Below are 22,351 nucleotides of genomic sequence, written 5' to 3' on the forward strand. Positions count from 1 at the left end.
TCTCTGTGTATTGAGACTTTAGATTATTTAAATTAATGCAAGGAAAATACCAGGCTGTGAGATAGATGGCATTCGGGGATATTTGGCAGACAGACTTGGAGAGCTCACAGTATCGCAATCTCTCAATGTTAGATGAACATAACAGAGATCAAACAGCACGTCCTTCCCACCCAGTCCATGCATTCCTCCCGTGTGACACTCTGAGCACTCACTGGTGGCTGAGCTGCTAAGATGGGTAGATTCCTTGTGCTCACCGACAGCCATCACTTCTGTTTTGGGATAGCATTATACTTTTGTTTCTCCTTAAATAATACCAGTTTATCTCTCCTGGATTTTTACCTACTCAGGTCAGTTCTGACCTCTGGAGCTACTCATAATGAATCCTAGTATATATTCCATTTTGTTTTTAATGCATGTGAAGTGAAATAACTTATTGCTGCCATCGAGTCTTCTTTTCACAGGCTGCATGTTTCTTGTTGCTCTACTTTTCTTTCAAATGTATGGCTTCAGATTTCTGCCTTATCCTGCTCAATACCTATTTTCAGTTTTCCACTTTGGTTTACAGACACTCCCGGTAGAATCTACTGTGCCCAGAATCACAGAAGTCTGCTCAGATCTTACTGATCTAAGGTTTTTATTGACTGTTAAAGTCTTGATGAGCTCTCTTTCATCAAGGTACAATTCAGCTACCTTTTAATTCATATCAGTTTGTTTTAATTAATTCACAATATCTTTCAAATTGATATCAAATCTAAAATATTTGCATACCCAAACATTTTAACATCTTAGTGTTTTTTAAAAGGGTAAATTTTCACATTATGTAATTAGCAATTGTATTTAAATGTCCTCAAGCCCAGGAGGTAATATAAAAGCCAATTTGCAATATATTATGTTATTTCTAATGGGATATTCTTATTTCTGTGAAAAGTGTTCATCAGTGTTCTAGTCCAAAGTGTATTTCAAATTGTACAGCCAGAGAAGCAGCAGATCAAATGCCAATGTGTCCTTAGTTTCTATCCTTGACTTTTTTTTTTTTTCTTTCCTGGTATCTTATTTTCTGTTAAAATGCATGCTTGCATTTTGAAGTTCTCAGATGAATTACAAGGTATTTACCATCAAGCAGGTCTCATAGGAGAAACTACATCTGTTCAACAATCTTTAAAACAATGCTTGAGTTTCTCAGCATTTTAAAATTCCAAGTCAGCTTTGATGATAACATTCTAGGATGTGAAAATCCTTCCCAGGAGTGGTAAGAGCTGTAGAGGAACCTAGTTAGCCGAAGTTGTAAGAAACAGAGGTTTTAAAAAGAGAAGCACATTTGCAATGGGTGTTTTTTTAAAAGGGTCTTTGTTCTCTTGCATCCAGATGCCATCCCATGTTCCTTTAGAGACTCAAACCCAGATTTAAAACAAAACAAAACATTCTCGAATAAATACATATTTCCTTTAATGAATTACACTGCATTTAAAAGTATTATACCCTTGTCTAACACGGCGGTTATAACTTCATCTCACATCAACACTCGAGTCTAGGCATGTCTAATCATACTCTTGGCGTGAGAGAATGGTACATAAATTTGAGTAATAGAATTTTACAGAGATTGTTCTTGTACAGAATTGAAGAGTGAATGCAAGTCAGTACAGTAACACATTTTTCAGGAATCTTGCAGCCCATAGGAACGTAGCCTATAAAAATTGAAGCTGCCTGCATCTTGTTTACCATTTTAATACCTTCGTATAGGAGTACTGTTCACGCATTTTATAAGTAGTACTGTTTGTTGGGCAAATTTTTATCACTCTTCTCTTCCATTGTTGGATGACTAAGTGATCCAAATCATAGGTGTTTAGGATTTGGGATCTCTGTCAGTGCCTCAGCAGAGATATTTAATTTGCTAAGACCGAGGTTTACAAGTCAGCGTTTCCTGGACATCTGCAGGCTGAGAGGTGGTTCAGCAATGATCTGTGGCATTCGTGCAGTCCGCGCTCTCTAGGTGGAGACTCAAACATGAGCCCTCTGACGTCTGAGTTTATGTTCTGTCTTTCTATGCCAGTTCAGTTCTAAATTTATTGCAGATCTAAAATCATCCCAAGATGAGGTGAATAATGTTTGCAGCCAGACAGAAGGTACCAGGGGACTTTGGGAAGATTTATAAACAGTAGCTTTTAATTGAGGAGTAAGAACTGAGTAGCAAGAGGAGATAGCATGATGAAGATTGTGCCCTTAAAGAACCTAAAATGTGTCTAGGAAGACATTTTAACAGCCGATGTCAGTGTAAATGGGGCACAAGTAGGCTCTGGGTGGTATTGGTACAAGAAAGAAAAATAAAGCTTGATGTGTTAATGGGAAGTGGTGAGGAGCTTCTGGGGAAGTGAGTACTTCGGCAACCCCTAGATGGATATGTAGGCGTTAGCCAGGCCCACTCAGAGACTGCAAGATGCTAGAAGAGAAGCGAAAATGGTGGAAAGCGAGAATGCGATTTTGCCATGTGTCACATGGTGAAAGTATTTTTTTTCCCAAAATAAAAATATTGAATTTATAAAATAGATTATTCAAAAAAAAAAAAAAAGGAAAGAAAGAGAGAGAGAATAAATATGGCTAGATTTTCATTTTAGGCAGAATGTGCTTTGAGCAGAAGACCAGATTGCAGTCATCAGGAGTCTGTCACTTGTTGTCTCTTCTTTGTTTTGACTCTTATTGTGGCTAGTGTTCTCCCAATGTGTGACAGAAGTTGCCACCAGCATCATCAGAATATTATTCTATCAGCTTAGCCTGAGAGAGAAAGAACATTTCTCCCCCAAAGTTATAGAAAATCGTCATGGGTCAGAGCCTCACATGCACGGCCCAGAGCCAGCCCCTGCAGTCCCCGGCGCTGAGGCCGGGAGACGAGATCGCGTTACCAGCCCTGTGGCATCTGTCTCTCCTCCTCTTGGCCTCAGCCTTCATGGTGGTAACGTCACATTTCAGGGCCCTTCTCAACTTCATCGTACCTCCAGGGACAGTGCCTGTTCGATAACATACAGTTTATCATTCTGTTTATTATAACAGTGGGTCCACTTTACACCTAACTTTGTGCATGTTTGTGTGAAAGAGAAATTGCAGAGCAAAGTGTCCCCAGGATTAGTTTAAGTCCATTCACGGGCTGGCCTCCTTCAGAAGTCCAGTTGTGCTCTAGGAAGACCAGTGGCTGAAATTCAATTATTGATTCTGAAACACAAAGTACAATTATTTCCCTGAAATGTTTCTTGAAATTCTTTGACATCTCCAGAACAAAAACAAGCCAAGTGATGTGTGTGTGTGTGTATGTGTATGTATGTATGTATGTATGTGTATATGTTATCTTTTAATGTAGCCAGACACCCCAGGGACATGAAACAGTAATAACTAATATGCCTAGGCTCTTCTATGTTTATCCAGTTTCCTTTGAACGTCCCATGTCAGTACCTAGCTGTGCTTCTCTGTTGGATTTCTGCTTCAGGAAACTGCTACTATCACTTGACTGTGCAACACAAATACGTGTTTAAGCATTTCTGGAGGAAAATGTGTACTGTTTTCTAAGGCCCTATAACAGCTCATATTAAATATTCGGAGTTAGTAAAAGTCTCTCAGTAGCCAAGCAGCTATCTCGCATTGGACAGGCAATTCCACTGTTCGATTTCTAGCAATGGAAGGCTAAATCTGTCGACGTCAGCTACTGACGTACTCTGCCACAGGTGGCACGGTGATGGCAGAGGACATCACCTGTGGGTAGGTGAGCGGTGGTGTTCTTAAAGGAACAGACCCTACTCTTCAAAAGCTCTGTGACCGAAACTGGAAGCCAGAGCTGGGGTAACATATTTGTGATGGACAGTGATGACGGCTTTACAGGGTTCGAGAATGTGGCACTTAGAAGTCTTGGTTAGAGAGTGGTCCATAAAAGTCTCCAAAGGGGGAACAAGAGCCAGATGAGATCTCGAGAAGAAAGCTCAAGTTCCATCTTCCTGGCAACGCTCAGCAATAGTGACTTGACAGGAAATGTTTTGAACTGAGGACGTATGACAAAGACAAAGTTATTAGTGCTGTGTAGCTGAGCAAACACGGCAGAATAATCGAGGGGAAGCACCCAATTATAGATAAATAATTTATACATATATATATTCATATATATATATTTATAACTTCAATTATAAAAAGAAGAACCCTAGAGTGGTAGATGGAGGAAAAACAGAGTCTGATAAGCGTTACTTGATTTAAAGAGTCATAAGGCCTGTTGTCACACCAAAGAAAGTGGAAGGCGGAAAGGAGAATGTTCATTAAGCAAGAGAGAGGAGGCTGTGGCCACGGGTGAGCGCAGGCACACGTGTATTTTTATATCTTTCTATGAGGCAGGAAAAAGGAATGCTTTATACATGTCACGCATGGGAAAATTTGAAGTTAAACGAAAAATAAAAGCAATTCACAAGGAATATATGACAACTTTACTGTAAAAATTAAATACTCAGTAGGATTGTAAAACTACAGGGCTGGCATTATATTTTATTAAGTGATGGAGTGACTTTACATATTTTATATGTAAAATAACAGATGAAATAAGGTCTGTAGGGTATATATGTAAACTATAAAATACTATACAAAAGTTAGCTTTTTAAAAAATTTTTATTATTAAGTTTATTAGGGTAACATCGGTTAATACAATTATATAATTTTCAGGTATACATTATAATTTGACATCTGTATATTCTATTGTATGGGTACCAACAAAAGTTTTAATTAGTTTTGACTGTTATATATTAATATTAGTTCTGAGTATAATTGAACCTATATGTGAAATAAATGAACATCATTTTAGCCTCAAATTTTATACATTGGAGACCTAGATGCATTTAATTGTGATTGTCCATATTTTATACATATAATGCTATTTATGTGACCTATGTGATATTGTTGCCAATATTGATTTTAGAGGGCTGACACATAAATTATAAAACTTTGGTTTTGTTTTTAAATTGCATATTGAAAGCAAGCATGAAAAAGAAATAGAAATGATTTTTATACCTAAAGTTCAAAGTAACCTTGTGAACATAGTTCAACACATTGTTTTTACCCAAGAAGTGACTGGAGAGATATTTTGAATTATTTATGCTAACCATCTGTTCCTTGCATATCATATCTTCCAGAACAGACAAATCTCATGGCCTTCAGACGTTAGCTGGTAGTACTTCTAGAGGAGCAGCTGTTTTCTTATCAAAAATCCATACTGAAGCTGTTTATTCTAAATTGGTGAATTTCATTAGTATCTCCAGGGCTCTGGTTGAATTAATCTATTTAAGCAGCATTCTCCTTAAAAAACAGGTGCTTAAGTGGCTTATCCCGATTCTATCATTTTAACAATAGTACTTGGAAAAAAGAAAAAAACACTTCACATTTTCTACTGAAACAAAATAATATGATCGCATTCATTTGCTGCTACTTTTTGTTATGAAAACAATATGCAGTCGTCAACATATGGTGTTCTTACAGCACTGCCTTAATCAAAGAGTGGCCTCAGCCCAAAATGTTTCCACTGGAATCACACTTTTGCAATAGTTTAATTATTGTCATTTTAAGGAGATCCATGTCAATGAAAAAGTTTTCTGATTACTCTGTTACTTTCCAATGGCTGCCATAACCAATCACTCCAAACTCAGCGGCTTAAGACAACAGAAATTAAGCGCCCCACGGCTCAGAGGGCCCGAGGTAGGCCGTGAAGGCGTCAGCAGGGCACACTCCCACCAGATGCTCGGGTGGCGAGTGCAGCGTGGCGTTGTCCAGCTTCCGGCCGCTGCCAGTCCTTGATTTATGGCCTCATCACTCCAGTCTCCGCCTCTGCGGTCACTTTCCTCCTTTTGTGTGGACTGTCTCTGCCTCTCCATCATAAGATCGCTGGTGACCTTTAGAACCTATGTCGATAAACCGGATCAATCACTCCGTGTTGTCAAAGAAAAAAAAAAAATTGCTACAGATAAATTAAGGCAAGGAAGATTTCATATGAGACTATTAAAAAGGAAGAGAGAAATGGACGTCAGCTCTGCTTTAACGAAAGGCGGGGGGCGTTTTAGGCATGGGGTGAGCTGGTAGAAAAGCACTGGGGGACAAGTGGCGGGAGGCTAGTCAATGCGACCAGGCCGACGGTGTTTGCCATCGGCATTTAGTTAGGCTCTCACCTTCCCGCAGAGAATGAGAGAGAGCGGCTCTACCTCTCTTCATGATTCTATTTCAAAAGGATAGCTCCCAGGTCCTTGAGAAAGACATTCCTGGGCTGTAAACCTGTCCAGAGGTTGGGATAAGATTTACATCTCAACAGGGCAGAAAAATAATTTATATCAGCAAGTTTTTTAAAGTAAATGCTCTAAGTAAAGAGAGGTCAGGGCTGCCTTAGACCATTTGGACTGTTATAACAAAGATGCCATAAATGACATGGCTTATAAACAACAGAAGTGTATTTCTTACAGTCGTGGAGGCTGAAAAATCCAAGATCGAGGCACCAGCAGCAGTGCCTGGGGAGAGACCACTTACTCATTTGTAGATAACTGTTACACAGGCAATCCCATCACCTTGGGGGTTAGGATTTCAAACCCCCGTGTACATTTCAGGGAGACACAAACGATCCGAGCAGGTAAGGGGCCTACATTCAGAAAGAAACCTGTTTAAAATTTTGCGTGCCTGAGGGGAACACGTGGCTGTCTTGATCAATGTCAAGACCTTTAAATCAATCATATCTGCAAAAGATGCTTCTTTCAATTAAGATAACATTTACAGGCGTCGGGGATTAGTATGTGGATATCTTTTTGAAAGGGCCTCAGGGGATGCTTGTAGAGGATATAAAATGAATAAATTCTGTAGAGGTCTCAACAAGAACTGTTTATGGTTCCTGAACTCTGGCCCACAGACTCAAAGATTTCAGCATCCACCTTCGTGAAGAGATGTGGCCTTCATAATTACACTGTAAACTTAAAACCTTTCATTCAGTCCGTCAGTCATTCATCTTTCAGCTTGAGTCTAAGGGAAGAGTAGGTGTTCCACAAAATATTTGAATTTTTTTTCCTTTCAAATGTTTTTAAATAGTATTCCTTTCACTTGTAGACATTCATGTTGTACTCACCGAACATCCCTAATTAACTTCATGACTCGCGTATGTTTTGTACAACTACATTTTCAGCTCCAAATCTTTAAATCTGAGTATTATTACCTAATAATGGCATAATATAAATTCATGATAGTAAGAAAAATGTAGGAGGCGGTTACGCACACGTGATTTTCATCCACGTCGTGTCTTTGTGATCTCTGCAGTTATCACCTGCTGGGATCAGGGGGCGGGATCGCCGCCCCAGTTCACTCAACTTTCTGCCACAGTCAACTCCGCAGATCAGGTGACATTTCAGATATTCAGTGTCTTTTCCCTTCAAGTGAGGGTCTGTGATAGTTTTGAAAAAAACGTTTAAAATGGCTTACCAGTATTTGTTTGCATCCTCTGCTAAAACTCAGAGTTCAGCTCAAGACTAGACATTATGTATAAAACAAACACGAGACTTCAACCAGACGCAGAGCGGAGGGCAGACAGGCTGGGGAGGACGGGGCCGAGGAGCAGTGCGGCCACGAGTCCTGCAGCGAGCTCTCGCCCTGTGCCGGGGAAGGCAGAGACCTAACTTAACAAGACCACAGGCGAATCTCAGATAAGGTATCCTGAGTCGTTTTCACTGTAGATCTGCTTTTCTAGAAAGAGGATTCACTTTATATGCAAGACAAATTTTAGCTTGTTTTCATTGAGCAGTCCCATGGGGAATTTTTAATTAGATGGATGAAAACACAGGACTGTTTAATATTTTAAAATAAAGAAAGGGAGTATGAATAAGTACCACTTTTTGCCAGTGACAGAGGATAGGTCGAGGGGTGTGGACAAAAAAGAATTGCTTAAACTTAGGTTGCCATAGCTATTCAGCAACCTGGGAATATCGCTTTTAGGATTACAAACAGTCTCTGGGAGTTCTCAATATAATTATGTTTTCTTTATTATTTTGCAAGGGTGTTAATTGCCTACTAGTAATTAACTTCCCATGTGACTGTCAGGAAATGTAATCAATAGGAAGAGCAGAGGGACCAAGCTGTCATGGCTTCTGTGACCAATATCGTCTTCTCACCCCTAGCAAGGTGTTTCTGTTTTAATAAGATGAACAGGTGCACACATACGAGGTTACTCCAGAAAGCCACCAGCTAAATCAGTTCATCTCGTGGCTCTGAAATGAAAATGTAGCCAATCAGAGCTTTGAGATCTAATTGCCTCATTTTCAAACTTAAATACATTACGTGCCTCCCGCTAGAGTTGCACCTGGCAAATCTACTTATTAAAGTTATGAAGGGAAGAGTTTGCTGAGACATTTTAAATATTATGCTGACATTGTAATAAAAGGAAGGAGAAAGGCAGGCGTGATCTAATTCCACTGATGTCTGCTCAGCTTGGACTGCACCGTTTTTCCTACCGAGCTGATAACCAGATCTCATTCATGGAAGTATTTGAAATAATTCTGTACAAAGTAAAATCTACTGAATTTAAATGTATTTCCTCTATATTTCTTAAAGTTCTCTTGGCTTTTTTATTACTCAGATATTGTTTTATCATTTAACCTAGCCCATTTAATATTTTTTTCTTAGTAAGTCTGTTTTTGTTCAGCTCTGTAGTGGGTTTCTATACATGTATAGGAACTGTGTAAGTAATGGGCAGCGGGCTGTAAGAAAAATGAAATTCGGTCACTATCACTATGCTGGCTAAACAATCAGATGTTCTGAGATGTGATTAACTTCGGCAAGCAAGGAAGATACAGCCAGTGGTCAGATTTTTGCCATCATTATTTTAGCCTAATTATTTACATATCTTCTCCTCTTTTTTTCTAGGTGTGATAAATAATAATTAAACATTGGATATTTGATTGACACAAATATATGCGTACAAAGCGTGATATTACAGCTAGCTTAAAAGAAAGGCAGTTATACTAAATAAATATCCTATAATCCAGATGGTCATAATACAGTAACAACAACAAATATATACTAATATTCAGAAAGAAAAATAAACACATAGAATGTGGGAAAAGTTATAAATCTAAATATAGTAAAATTGGAGCGACATAATGTATGCCGATATATTTTGTACAAGCAACCACATGTACTATGCCATTATTCTATGTGATTTAGGAAATACAGATGCATAGTACTATACATAAAACCTGTACAGAATGTGTGTTACAGAATTTATAATATTTCAGTTTTCAAAAACCGTATTACATAAATTCTACCTTGTCTGGATCTGTATTGCTTCAGGAAAGTTTTTATCCGAAAAAACTTAGGCTTAGTTGTCTAATTATAAATGTTTGTTTGGTTGTTAGAGCTTCTTGGGTTTTAGTTTTGTAAATATGGGCTTGTGGACTTTATTACCAGTACTTATTATTTTTTTCTGTTTTTAAATTGGTGAGTTTTTTTTTTCACTAGAATGATGTTAAAGATTTTTTTTTTCCAAAAAATAATTTGACATTGAGTTTCAAAATAGTTCAATATATTATGCCGAGTCTGGGTTTGTTGTCACTTGCATAACCTTGCCTCTCCTGGCTACCACAGAAGTTGCATTTTGGGAGAGGTCTACTTCCATGACAAACAAAGATGATACTGGCATATTGGTCAATCGACGGGTAGTAAGGAAGGATGCCAACCCATACTGTCTTCTGGTAATGCAGTCATCTGCAATTACTTGCCTCGCGGAATTATAGCTCTAGGGAACGAAGTTTGAAACAAAGCCTTCCTGATATGAGCTGATTGTCATGGCTGTGTTTGGCCATGAGTTAAAGACAGATGAGCTCTCTTTGGGACATGAAAAGGATGAAGTCCAGAAATTTCAGGCTTCTAGACTTAAAAGAGTGAATGGCTTCCTGACTCTCTGTATTAAAAAGTTAAGAAAGAGAGAACTTAAAAGATCAGAATAAGGATGTGGCCTTCCTTTAAAATCTTGACTACTTCAAGGTAGACACCTTTAAATTTAAGAAAGGCTAGAATGTAAAAAATGTGAAGAAATGTAGCACATCTAGGAACTCTCTAGGAAAGAAGTGTGGGCAAGGTTACTGGTAGAGGGGCATCATAAAAGGAAGAAGATTGCTTTGGGACAGCTACGAACAGAGACTTCTCTGTGTCTCCTAGTCACACTCTTCACAGATAGTAGTGTTTGCTGTATTTATTTGATTCCTCCTACGTCATTTATATTAGGTGTGGAAGGCAAATAACTCTTCTTTTTAGTTTGTTGATATGAAGATGAATAGCAACCATGTCTAACTTTGACTTGCACACTCGTCATATCGCTTGATACAGTGATGGAACACTTGGGTCATCCTCCCTGGGAGAAAGTAGGCTCCGCTCTGTATTTGGCTCGAAGGAATGGGATATTTGATGATCAGCAGGTCACCGTGCAGAGAGAGTTAATGCTCACTAAATAGTCTACTTCCTCCCTTATTTTTCCTGGTTCTCTTGCAGCTCGATTATGTAATGTGACTGGTTCTGACAAATGAGGAAGGGTAAGTGAAAGTGAAGTGTGTCATTTATAGGCTAAGGCAGTAAACTGTATAAATGCAAATGAAAACACAAGTCACTTTTTTGCCCCCTACTGCGAAGCCCTGAAGGGCCTTCTGTGCCTGAGTGTGCAGTCAGATGATGGTAGTGCCTTCACGAGCCTCGGGTCCAGTGCAGCCCAGCACCGGTCCACTGGGCCTGTAATGTGAGCATCTAGGATTTGGGGGATGGTTCATTAAAGCAGCCAAATATAGCCTCCCCAGAAAATTGCAAAACATATAAGAAGTGGTAGATGATAGATAGATAGATAGATAGATAGATAGGCAGGTAGGTAGGTAGGTAGGTAGGTAGGCAGGCAGATAGGTAGGTAGACAGACAGAGATTTTTGTTTGTTTTTATTGTCCTGTAAAAGTAATCTTTCTTATGTTTCCTAATACACAATAGGAAAAAAAAAAACTGTAGGGTTTTTTTTTTGTTGTTGTTGTTGTTTTAATATATAAAGAATTGTTCCTAAACATTTCTTGAACAATTATATTGGCTGCATTTTCTCAGAGAAGCAACATTTCTCACTATGGTCTACTGTTTCCATCAGCCCCTATGTATGTAAACATTCCTTGGTACTGATAGTCTGCTTTTTTGTTGATTTTTTGTTTGTTTTTAGGATGAGTTAAGTAATAAATTGTGAACAACTAAAATCCGTTGGAACATAAAAATAAGTATAATTTCATTTCAGTCCTTTGTGTTTTGTTCCAGCATATGAAAAATGGCAAGGTATTCTAAAGGAATACATCTTAGTTAAATCGCTATTGTAATGCTTGCATATAGTGAAGCTACACTTTATTGAACATTTATTTGGGAGCTTGAAATATTGGTTCCATTGTAGATCAATCCTTCTGATAACAACTTCAGTAGCTTTGCAATTTTCAATTTCAATTTAACATTGCCAGTGGTGTTAGACCTGCTGTTACGTTTATGGCTTAGACTAGTATTAAAAATATTTTTTTTTGAGAAAGAAGTAATATTGTCATGATTTTATTATTAGGCTAGTTTTCTCATACACAGTGAGGACTCTACAAAAGCATTGGCCTCTCCAACCACAAAGTATCATTTATATCTTCTGTGACGGGCTCTCCAAGTTTTCCACTAAGAATATGGAGATGCGGGGGGCTATAGGGTCAGAGAAACTCACCACTGTAGCAGATCAAATAAATATGATGCTCTGATTTTGAAATATGGCAGCACATTTCAGAGGAAAAAAATTAATACCTATCTCAGTTTTGATCCTCTGCCTCATAAAATTTCAAGACAATGCATGATGAAAAGGGGAAGATTATGGAAAGCATACAGTGACTATTAAGCTGTATACTAACATATGATTTTTTTCTCTTTGATTATTATGATTAGATGATTTTAAAAATGAAATACATGCTAAATTCAGAGAGAATGAATTTTGTAAATTCTCTGTCCTTCAAATAAGTAGCATTATCATTTTTTTGTTGATAAGCACATAAAACATACTATTTTGCCTCGTACAATAATGCACTCTGCTTGTAATTATTATTATAATATTATAATACTTTATCACATTTAAAGCTATGTAGCTATTTTTATATACCAGCTCCACATTATATGTATTTGCTACTTACCGTATAAATTTTGCATATCGCAGTTTGTGTGTGTAGTATTCCTAGGGCAGCTCTTCTTAAAGCGTAGTCAATGGCAACCTCGTGATGCTTCAGATACCCCGTGGGGGTCCCCGAGATCAAGCCTCTTGTCATAATATAGGGAAGAGGCGATGATTCTTTTTCACTTTCTTTCTCTTATGAGTGTACCATAGGGATGTCTAGAAGCTGCATGGTGTGTGAATTTGCAACAAACTGAGTGTGGAAAGCAGACATGAGAATTGAGGTGTGTTCTCACCAGCCAGACATTAAAGTGGTTTGCAAAAAACAGTTATTTTTATTTAAAAAAATTATATATATATATATATATATATATATATATATAGCTTATATGTATAAGGTCTACATGAACAAAAATAGATATTTAATTTAGCACTGTAAATAGCTATAAACTCACCGCCCCCACACACAAGCTCTTCGAGGTGCTCAGTGATTCCTAAGAGTGTAGGAGGCTCTTGCGATGAGGAGCCCAGACGCTCTGCCACCCGCAGGCACGATAATCCGCACATCGCAGAGGCGAAGCAGCCGCGCCGGTCGCAGTGTGGCAGCTCCGCCTCGGGCCCGCTTTTCCCTCAGAGGCCTGCGGAAACGGCCAGGAAGGAAGACGGGACTTCACCCTCGCAGACGCTTCGTCCGCGCCGCCCCAGCTCCCGAGACTGCTGCTTCGTGGCCAGGGCGTCGCCGCGTGTCCCCCGCAGGCGGCGCGTCGCTGCGGACACTGAAAGGGCAGTGGGCGAAGCGAGAAGCCCGGCACGGCCGCCGCAGGGGCGCCCTCTTCATCTGGACGCGGGAGACAAGGCCTCGCAACGCGCGAGGAGGACGAGGGCCTCGACGTGGAGGATGGCACCTTACGAGGGGGGAGGGGCTTGAAAGGAGAGCATGGGAAAGAATCAGAGAGGCACCCACGGTCCGCGTGGCCTCAGAGCCCTGGAATGGGTGGACAAGCCGGAGTCTGGGGACAGGTCCAAGGAGCTGCACGCCTCAGGCCACCGTGACGCGGGGGCCTGCGCAGAGGTGCGTGGAAGGTGCCGCGTCCGGGCCAGCTGCCATTGGTGTGGAAACCGCTGTGTCTGTGGACGCCACCTTGTCACTGCATTTGGGAAGGACTGTGTCCGGCTGTCACGTGTTCATCGTCACGAGCTCATGAGAAGAATGGCTTCCACACCTCATGAGGCTTCGTCACCGGCAAGCTGTAACTGGGGACTTCTCATGTAAGGGGACTCGGGGACTTGGGCAAAGTTCTCGGCTCTGGACTGGTGACGACGGCGCCAAGTTCGCAATAAACAGTTGAGCGCGACTGCCAACAGTGTGTAAAGTGTAAACGCCACCGTCTGAGACGTCTTAATTTGGAATAAATAGATGAAGTACGGTCGATTAGAAGCATCACATATTGTTTTTATTCAGAAAAGTCAAGTTCCTGACAAGCTTACATAATACTGTGAAGAATTAATTAGAGACACAGCACAAAGTACATCCGAGTAACTGAATTTGGGGGGAGGGGGAACCCTCCAAAAATAAAAAAATAGAAAACAAGATTCAACGGCATATAAAAATAGAGAGCATACCATTTGTTAATTCTACATAAACTTTTAGTATTAACTTTAAACATATTAACTTTTATGTCTTAATTCTACATAAAAGTTAATATGTAAATATTTGAGTATGGACTTGAGGATTTGTGTTTGCGTGTATGAAATAAGGAATCCATAATTCCTTCTTCAAAATATGTAATACATCATAATATAATGTATGGTATCATATGTAATATAGTATTTCTAGATGTACGCTTAGCCATTAGTCACCACAAGCACTAACTCGGTCTTGTTAAACATTTTACCATATTTTGTTCTTGTAGTAGATTCTTTCATCATATGTAACACTTGTATAAGAAAGAAAAGGGGGTGAAAAAAAGCAGATTTCTACCGACTCTGATGGAGCCACAAAACTAACTGCTGGGCTTCCATGTCTGCCTCCGTGGTGTGTACGGACACACGCCATGCGGCAGGTGGGGAGGCGATCCTTGTCTTGACACAGTTTCCCTCTCATTTCTGGGCAGGATCGTGGTTTCTCTCTTTTCTTGGAGGCTTCACTCTTTGAAAGGTGTCTGGCTGCTCTTCACTGAAGTTTGGTTTACCAGAGTTCTAACACAGCTTATTAGAGTTCTGTCAGATGACCAGGGAGCGATGCTTTCTCTGCAGTGAGTGTAGTGACAGCCCTAACTATACTGGAGCTAGCTTTGAAATAAGCTTTATCAGAAAAATTAATTAATTATAAATTTCCAAATATAAACATAAAAAGTCATTTTATAAAGTTTTAAAAATTGTCCTGTTTGAAAATATTTTCTCATAAGTAAATGATATGTATACTATGACTATTTTAATAATCATAATTTATATGTATGTCTATGACACTTAAGATGGTAACATAGTATAAAAGACAAATTATGAATGGAAATTCTTAGTTTAAGTACTAATTCAAGTTTTCTGTAGAGCTGTGTTCATAGGGAAGTCAATACATTTTTTCATCTCCATTTTCATTGGTGAAAAGGAATAAAAACTACTGAAAAATAGTCGGCCTACAAGTGAACGGTGGTGTCAGGCACGTTGTTTTTTTGGAAGAGAAAAGAATGCATCCTGTGACTGTCACCTGTTACATAAGGGGCATGAAGTAGTCTCTGTCACCCTCCTGACCATAGCCCACCTGATGGTAGATGCTGGCTTCCGGTGAGTTTACTCTCACAGTCAGGTATTGCTTATGTGTTCAGAAATTTTTCTCTAGCATTACCCCCAAGTCTTTATACCTGGAGAAATTTACTGAACCTGTCTAAAGCACAATTATTATTTCAGTACAGTGAGCACAACAGAAATAACTGTATAGATTTATGAAAGTTAAGTACCTAGAAGAATGCTTGGCACTTAAGATACTGAATGTAAATTTTCCTTATGAGCAAGAACTTTTAGTTTTGCTTAAAACCAGCGATCAAAGCTCATTGCATGATAGTTTGATTATGAATCGATATTCTCAAATTTACATACATAGTAATTTCACTACCTGGAACCCAGTTGGCAGAGTCTCATCCAGAAGTTAAGAAAAGTATTTGTGTTTTTGTCTTCCCTTTTTTCGTTGTTGTTGTTTTTATGTTTTCACCTTATCTTTATTCTGAACCTGAACTCCCTTTTCCCACAGTGACATTAAGACTAAGAACTCTAGAATATATCTTATTTCAGCTTTTTCCTCCACATGAGTCACTGTGGCTCCAAATTTTATATGACCAAACTCAATTGTACTTTTCCAAATGAATTATTTTGTATATATTTGTATTTACTTCAATCATTTTTTTCTAGATCTTGTCAGTTGATTAAACTGACACACACATACACACACATACTTAATTCATACTACATATAATGTGTTGTGTTAAACATTCAGAAAGGGAAAATGCAAAGACAAATAAAACATTGTCCTGACCCTCAGAAAATATATAAAATATAAAAAAAGAGTTCTTTTATATTTCCTTGAGTTTATTTTCTCATTTTTCTCTCATAGTTGGCTCTGTGCAATGATCCCATAATTTGAATTAGTCTCACATCACACCTCAATAAAACCAGCCTGTCCTTGTGCATGGTTATAATGAAATTGGATGTGATAATGTTTGTGAGAAATTGGCCAAAGTAAAGCACTCTTTAAATACAGGAGATAATAACAAAAGAGTTTATGCTCATTAAGATGAGTCATGCCTTTTTTCTGACTTGTTTTGTTCTGGGCTCTAATTAATAAATGTGTCACTTTGAACGATTCATTGACCCTTTCTAAGGTACATTTCTTTATTAGGAACATACGGAGTATAATAGTATCCACCTCCTAGGAATGTCGTAGGCATAAATGAGATAATCCACATAAAACGGACAGCACAACACACATAGAAACACCAAATAAATTATAAAAAGAAAAAGAATATTTATCATTACTTATGAAAAAATTATTTTATCATGCTTTTATGGTGATTATCTAATTTAATACACACAGAAAACTTATAGCTATTGTTATAGCTATAATGATGACGATGATATAATTAAGTAGCACAGAGATTGGCACACAGCAGACACTCAATAAATATTCGCCGTCCTCTTGTGGACCTCTACATTGTAATTGCCTTTGAGGCCCCAATCAGCTAAATCAGTCAGCATTCTTGCGAGAATAGGACCTGACTTCAGCAGAAAAAGAATTTATTTAAAGGTACGGGGTTAGGTTACAGAATCAGCAGGGCTGGAGGCTCTGGCTCAGAGGCTGTGCCAGGAACAAACCCTCAATCACCCAGCAAGAGTCATTTCATGAGGACGTCATGGAGCAAAAGAACCTGCAACTGGCGCATCGGATACCTCAGTGCAGCTCGCCGAAGTCGTCCCTGTCAGTAATGCTACCGAGTCATTCATTTGACGGAACTCGCAAGATCTGCACAGCTTCGTTATAAAGGGGCACAGAAGGAGCAGTCGGCCTGCACCGTTTCCGAGAGAATATCCAAATGTGCTCACGGCCGCCAGCCTCTCAGAAATTCCAGGCATCAGTTGCTTGAGTTTTTATAAAATTTATGTGCAGTCCTTGTGCCAGGAAAAAGTGTGGGCCAGCAGCCAGGATACCTGCCACTCGCGCTTATCTGGCCCCTTCAGTATGATATCATTAACCAAGTAGGCCATGTGGCATCATGAGGTGAACTACATTGCTGCAAAGGAAATTGCGGCACCGAGGCCGAGAAATGATTTGACCCTAGAATGGAATGGGCGTGTTTACGTCTCGCACCTGACGTATGAAAGAAAGCTCCTTCCGCTATCCCCTGTTTACAAGGATAGAGAAAATAATTTGCACCGAAGGAAAAGCTTTATTCCTTCTTCTCTGGGAGCTCCACATCAGGACAGAGGTTTAATTAGAGTTACTCTGTGATGAGCTCTAGCCAACATGGGTTAATTGGAGATGGGATATGAACACAATCCGCACAATTTCGGTCGTGAATGGATCTGTGTAATGACTGCAATTGTATCCAGCATTAAAAAAAAAAAAAAAAAAAAAAAAAAAAAAAAAAAAAAGCATTCTCACTTTGGATTTAGTCTCTTGGTAGAAAGGGGAAAGTTTTAGCTTAGTTTTGTTTTGTTTTAATTACACAAATCAAATTGGACTTCAGGGCCCTGGTCCTACATGTAAACCCCTGGTGACCATGATCTCTGATTAGCACCCTCTAAAATTCTTTCAGATTAGAGCTAAGTAGCTCACTGGACCTACTATTCATTTTGATACCTGTGTCCACTGTGCCCGTAAATGTTAATAGCTGTCACTGTCCTCAGATAGCAGTAACTGTATCCTCATGGAAATCGGAGAACTCACCTGATTCCACACAGATTTTCACGCCAACTGGTGTCCCCAGTGTACAGAAAGGAGATGATACAATATCCATCAGAATTTATAACTTAAGAAATCATTTTTAAATAATAATAAATCACATCCGATTGCTTTTCTCTACTTTTGAGGAGGTAACTTCTCTGTTTTAAAACTTTAGAATGCTTTACAGTATCTTTGCAAAGATATGTTCTAAACAGAGATTATAAGCTCAACATGTAACTATATTAGTGTTAATATTTTTGTTTTTACTGACAGTTATGAAACTAAAGATTATTTTCATTCTACATACAAAACTGCTCCAATAAAATTTAAATTAAGCATTATTGTGGGAATTAATATTCAATGCACTTAAAAGAGCTCTGCTCAAAGTAAGAACTCACATTAAGACAGACAGACAGACTGACAGAGTGTGCAAGCAAGAAAGCATATATATTAGTTTCAAAATTAGTTATTTAGATATCAAGTGTTAACTAGAGTTTCTATCAAAGGAAGTGGAAAAAGCAAGAAACCTTGCTATGCTATTTTTAAAAATGCTCCATTTTTAATGGGGGCCTAGTAGAGGTCTAGAGGGTCCGCGTGGCGCCTGGCTGGTCTCCCATTGATCGCAAGTGTGCCGTCCAGCCCGGTTCTCTTTGCCTTCACAGAATTCATTAATTGCCGGTATTTCCCTTCGCTTTACTATTTTTTTTTCATGTACATTAGTTTTGTTCAGACCGACTATAAATTCCAGCCAGCATAGAGGATGTTTTTATATTATTATTAATTATTATTATTATTATTATTGGTATTATTTTCTCTATAGTCCTCAAGACTATACTGAGGGAAAGTATTCGGCTGATATACACTTCACAGACATTCATTTCCAGATTACATGAGGTTAGTTTGTTTTCTTTTTAACTGTATTCTCCACACGAAGTGTTTGCCATTTGAAAAACAACAAACAGTGCTTTATCTTCTATAAAGCTTTGAAAATCATTGTAGGACAAGGTGTTACTTGACATGCCTAGTAGTTGCAATTTATTTTAGTAGTTATGTCAAACACTAGACTTACATAATATTTCTAAGGTGTCATTCATATTTCTTTTTTATATCCTATAAACAGGAATTTTACTAATTGACATAAAGGAAAGAAAAACTCTTCACAGGGGTATTTGCAGGGATTCTCTTGCTTTTTAAGTGGGATAAATTTCAGACACTGCAGATGTTATTCAGACATTTAAAATGTTTCATGTCATTTGCCATTTAAAAAAAAAATGAAAGGTTTACCCATATTTCCTCTCATAGACTGAAACATCTGTATGTTCTGTGCACAACAGGTGTCCAATAAATGTTTGGGTGACTGTCAGTGGTGACTGTTAATAACTTCATAATGAAGTAATTATTCAAGTGTTATGCTAAAACTGTTTCTTAGGAATTGCATAGTGACAATTTTCAACTGACATTCACTATTACATAAATTTTGATAAAATTGAATAAATTCTATTTTAAACTATCCTTTAACTTGAATATAATTCACTGATTTGAAGACTTGCAGAATGCTATTATAACAAACAATGAAAATAATTAAAATATGCATACTCATGAAACAATAAAGGCTTATCAGAAGTGTTCGAGTAAAAAGATGACAATGAAATGAATGATTAGTTTTCGAAGTAGAGTCATCTGCTCTGTGAATAATCCAAGGAATGCTTTCCAATTTCCATGCATCAGCTCCTTTATTCAAAAGAGAAAAGCTCTTGAAAGGGACATATGGGACCAAACAAAATGTAGGGTACTGTGAATTAGAATTTTAAAATGCTCTTCTTATTTATACCCTGCTTATTAAAAAAAAAAAAAAGTGATTCAAAGTAAAGCAAATGGATATATCCTTAAAAATCTTTCCTTGGATTTTTTTTTTTTTAATTCCATAAAAAGGTTTTGTTTTTTTGTTTTTTGTTTTTTTTTTTTTGGTTTTATTTTCCTTTTTCTGGTAAAAGTCTCTAACTGCAATGTCCAAAAGATGCCAGGGCTCTGTGTGTACTGTAGAAGAGGTGACAACCCCTTTATTCATGAATATAACTTTCTGTTAATTGCTTAAAAAAGTTGTATTTTCTAGCAATGATGAAATAGTCGGGATCTGAATATTGAAACAGCCCTAATACACAAAATAGATAAAAATTAATTGTTCTAAATATGTATGTGAATTAATATGGTTTACTCGTTAGATATGAATGGCATATTTTAAGAAATGTATGATAATGAGCCTACAAGGAACAGGTATTTATTTACACACCTTGCCCTTATTCAGTTGAACACTAATGGTTGTAATAACATGTGAAAACTGCTTTTGAATTTGATATTTAAAAGGAAGAGGGAGTTTAAAACAACTGTTCCTATGTAATAGAATTTTTAAGTTACATGAGATTATCATCTAGAACTTTCTACCTCATTTACAAAGGATAAATTTAAGGCACAGAGAGGCTGAGGTTTAATGCATACTCTATAAGTTCTCGATGGATAGAAAAGTGATTAAAATGTAGGTTGTCTCATTTGCCAAATAATACTTGTTCAGCCAGTGGAAACACTTTCCATATCTCGTGGTCAGTGTGTGTGTCTACATGGAGGGAACCCAGCCATGTGCTTCATGGAAATGTGTGTGACGTGATATTCATCATGAAATAAATCTCTGAAACAATTAAAGGTCCATGTTTTGAGTCCCTGCTCATATATACTTTAGATGAAAAAGGAGAGATGGGGAAAAGGTTCAACTATCATTTTAATTCTGGTATCACGGTAAAATATATATACCATAAAATTTGCCATTTTCATCATTTTATCTGTATGATTCAGTGACCTTAACTACATGTATAGTGCTGTACAGTCATCACCACTAAATTTTTTCCAAAAAGTTGCCATCACCCAAAACAAGAATTTTGTAGCTATTATACAATATTTCCCCCATTTCCCTAACCCCCCTCCCTTGGTAAATTCTAATCCATTTTCTGTTTCAATGAACTTGACTATTGTACATATTTCATATAAGTGGAATCATACAATATCTGTCCTTTGTGTCTGGCCCATTTCACCTGGCATAATATTTTCAAGGTTCATCCATGTTGTAACATATATTAGAACTTTATTTTTTTTTATGGCCGAATAGTTATTTTATGTGTATACCACATTTGGTAATCCATTCATTCATTGATATAAAGTTGAATTATTCTCTATCTTTTGGCTAATGTCTTGACTTTTTTGATTTTAGATAATTAATAGATCTTCTAGATTATTATTTTAGTGCAGCATCAAGTTTTGTTCCTACTGTTTGCTAATCAGACATTTGAAAATAAAGTGATTTCAGAAATTATAATTATTGAGAGAAAAACAAAAGTCGATATAGGAGCTTTATTTTTTTTAACTTCTCTTTAGTGTACATTTTTGTATACATAAATATGTATTCAGTATACATAATAATTTTAAACTATTATTTCAAGAGAAATTGGAAATGATTAGTTAAAGGGAAACAATCACAGTACAGAGTTGAACATTATAAATTTCTACTTAAAAAACTTTCTTTTTCTTTAAACATTAATAAATCTTTTGTTATGACCATGTGTTCTGTACTAAGTTAATAAAAAATTCTGAAAATATTTCTTTGACATAAAATACTTGGAAAGGATTATTAATACTAATGGCAAAAATGAAAGATGGATGAATGAACATTGCCTGTCTAAGAAATTTCATTCAAATAACATCAAAAGGAGAAACAGGAAAAAATAAGTTTCACTTAATTTTCTGTCCAAACTTCCCAGACTATTTGCTTTAGCACAAATTATCATGTTCTATGAAAGTTCCACTTGAAAGAGAGCAAAATATAAAATCATCTTAAAGCATCAAAATTTTTTTCCATCTTTCTATTAATTTGCTACTCACAAATAATAGATGATATTTATTTAGTAATAACAAGAAATGTGTTTTGGGAAAAATAATTGTTTTGATACTAAAGTTATTAAATTTTAATATATTTTTTTCCCCAGATGAATTCAAGTTCTTTATGAAAAGACTGCCCCTGAGTTATTTCCTCAACACGTCTACCATAATGCATTTGTGGACAATGGATTCTAATTTTCAGCGCCGGTACGAGCAACTGGAGAACAGCATGAAGCAACTTTTCCTAAAGGCGCAGAAAATTGTACACAAGCTCTTCAGCCTTAGCAAGAGGTGTCACAAACAACCCCTCATCAGCCTGCCAAGACAAAGGTAAGGCTCACATGGTGGCAGAGGACTCAGGACCTTGTTCTCCCGGTGAGTTCTGTTCATTTCTGAATGCGGGTGTGGTAATAGACATGGCACAGTGTTACTTATATTATTAGGAATAATTCAAAAATGACATTTAAGTTTCAAAATCGTAACTTGTAGTTATCTTCCGAAGGCGTAGTCCAATGAAGAACACATAAGGTAAGGCTTCCTATTTTTTTCTTTTATTAATCACAATCAAGAAGTCGTTCTAATTTATCATGAGTTTGAGTCAACTAGCAGTTGTACTATAGTGAACAGGAAAACACAAAGCCTTTTGGTTATATCACAAGCATAGGAGATAAACAGTATCACACAGTTAAATTTCTCAACAAGTAATTTTCAATTAAAATAATTTGCTTTAGTGATCAGAGTAGCATAAGCCTTATTTAGCATAAATCTGAAAATTGCTATCGAAGTTGCTCACAATTTATGTGAATGAT

The 22,351-nt window shown here is 37.5% G+C and overlaps 1 protein-coding gene across 6 annotated transcripts in view; it reads left to right on the forward strand.

The window, feature by feature from the left end:
• The window catches only part of BRINP3 (BMP/retinoic acid inducible neural specific 3), a 295,934-nt gene that overhangs the window by 229,605 nt on the left and 43,978 nt on the right, over nucleotides 1-22,351 (forward strand). For all 6 annotated transcript variants that reach the window (XM_016122669.2, XM_016122668.2, XM_016122667.2 and 3 more), the window contains one exon: nucleotides 21,650-21,872. In XM_016122669.2, the coding sequence (XP_015978155.1) occupies nucleotides 21,650-21,872 (223 nt within the window). The remainder of the gene's footprint in view (nucleotides 1-21,649; nucleotides 21,873-22,351) is intronic.

The sequence above is a fragment of the Rousettus aegyptiacus genome, unplaced genomic scaffold (assembly GCF_014176215.1).
Source record: "Rousettus aegyptiacus isolate mRouAeg1 unplaced genomic scaffold, mRouAeg1.p scaffold_m13_p_18, whole genome shotgun sequence".
NCBI lineage: Eukaryota > Metazoa > Chordata > Mammalia > Chiroptera > Pteropodidae > Rousettus > Rousettus aegyptiacus.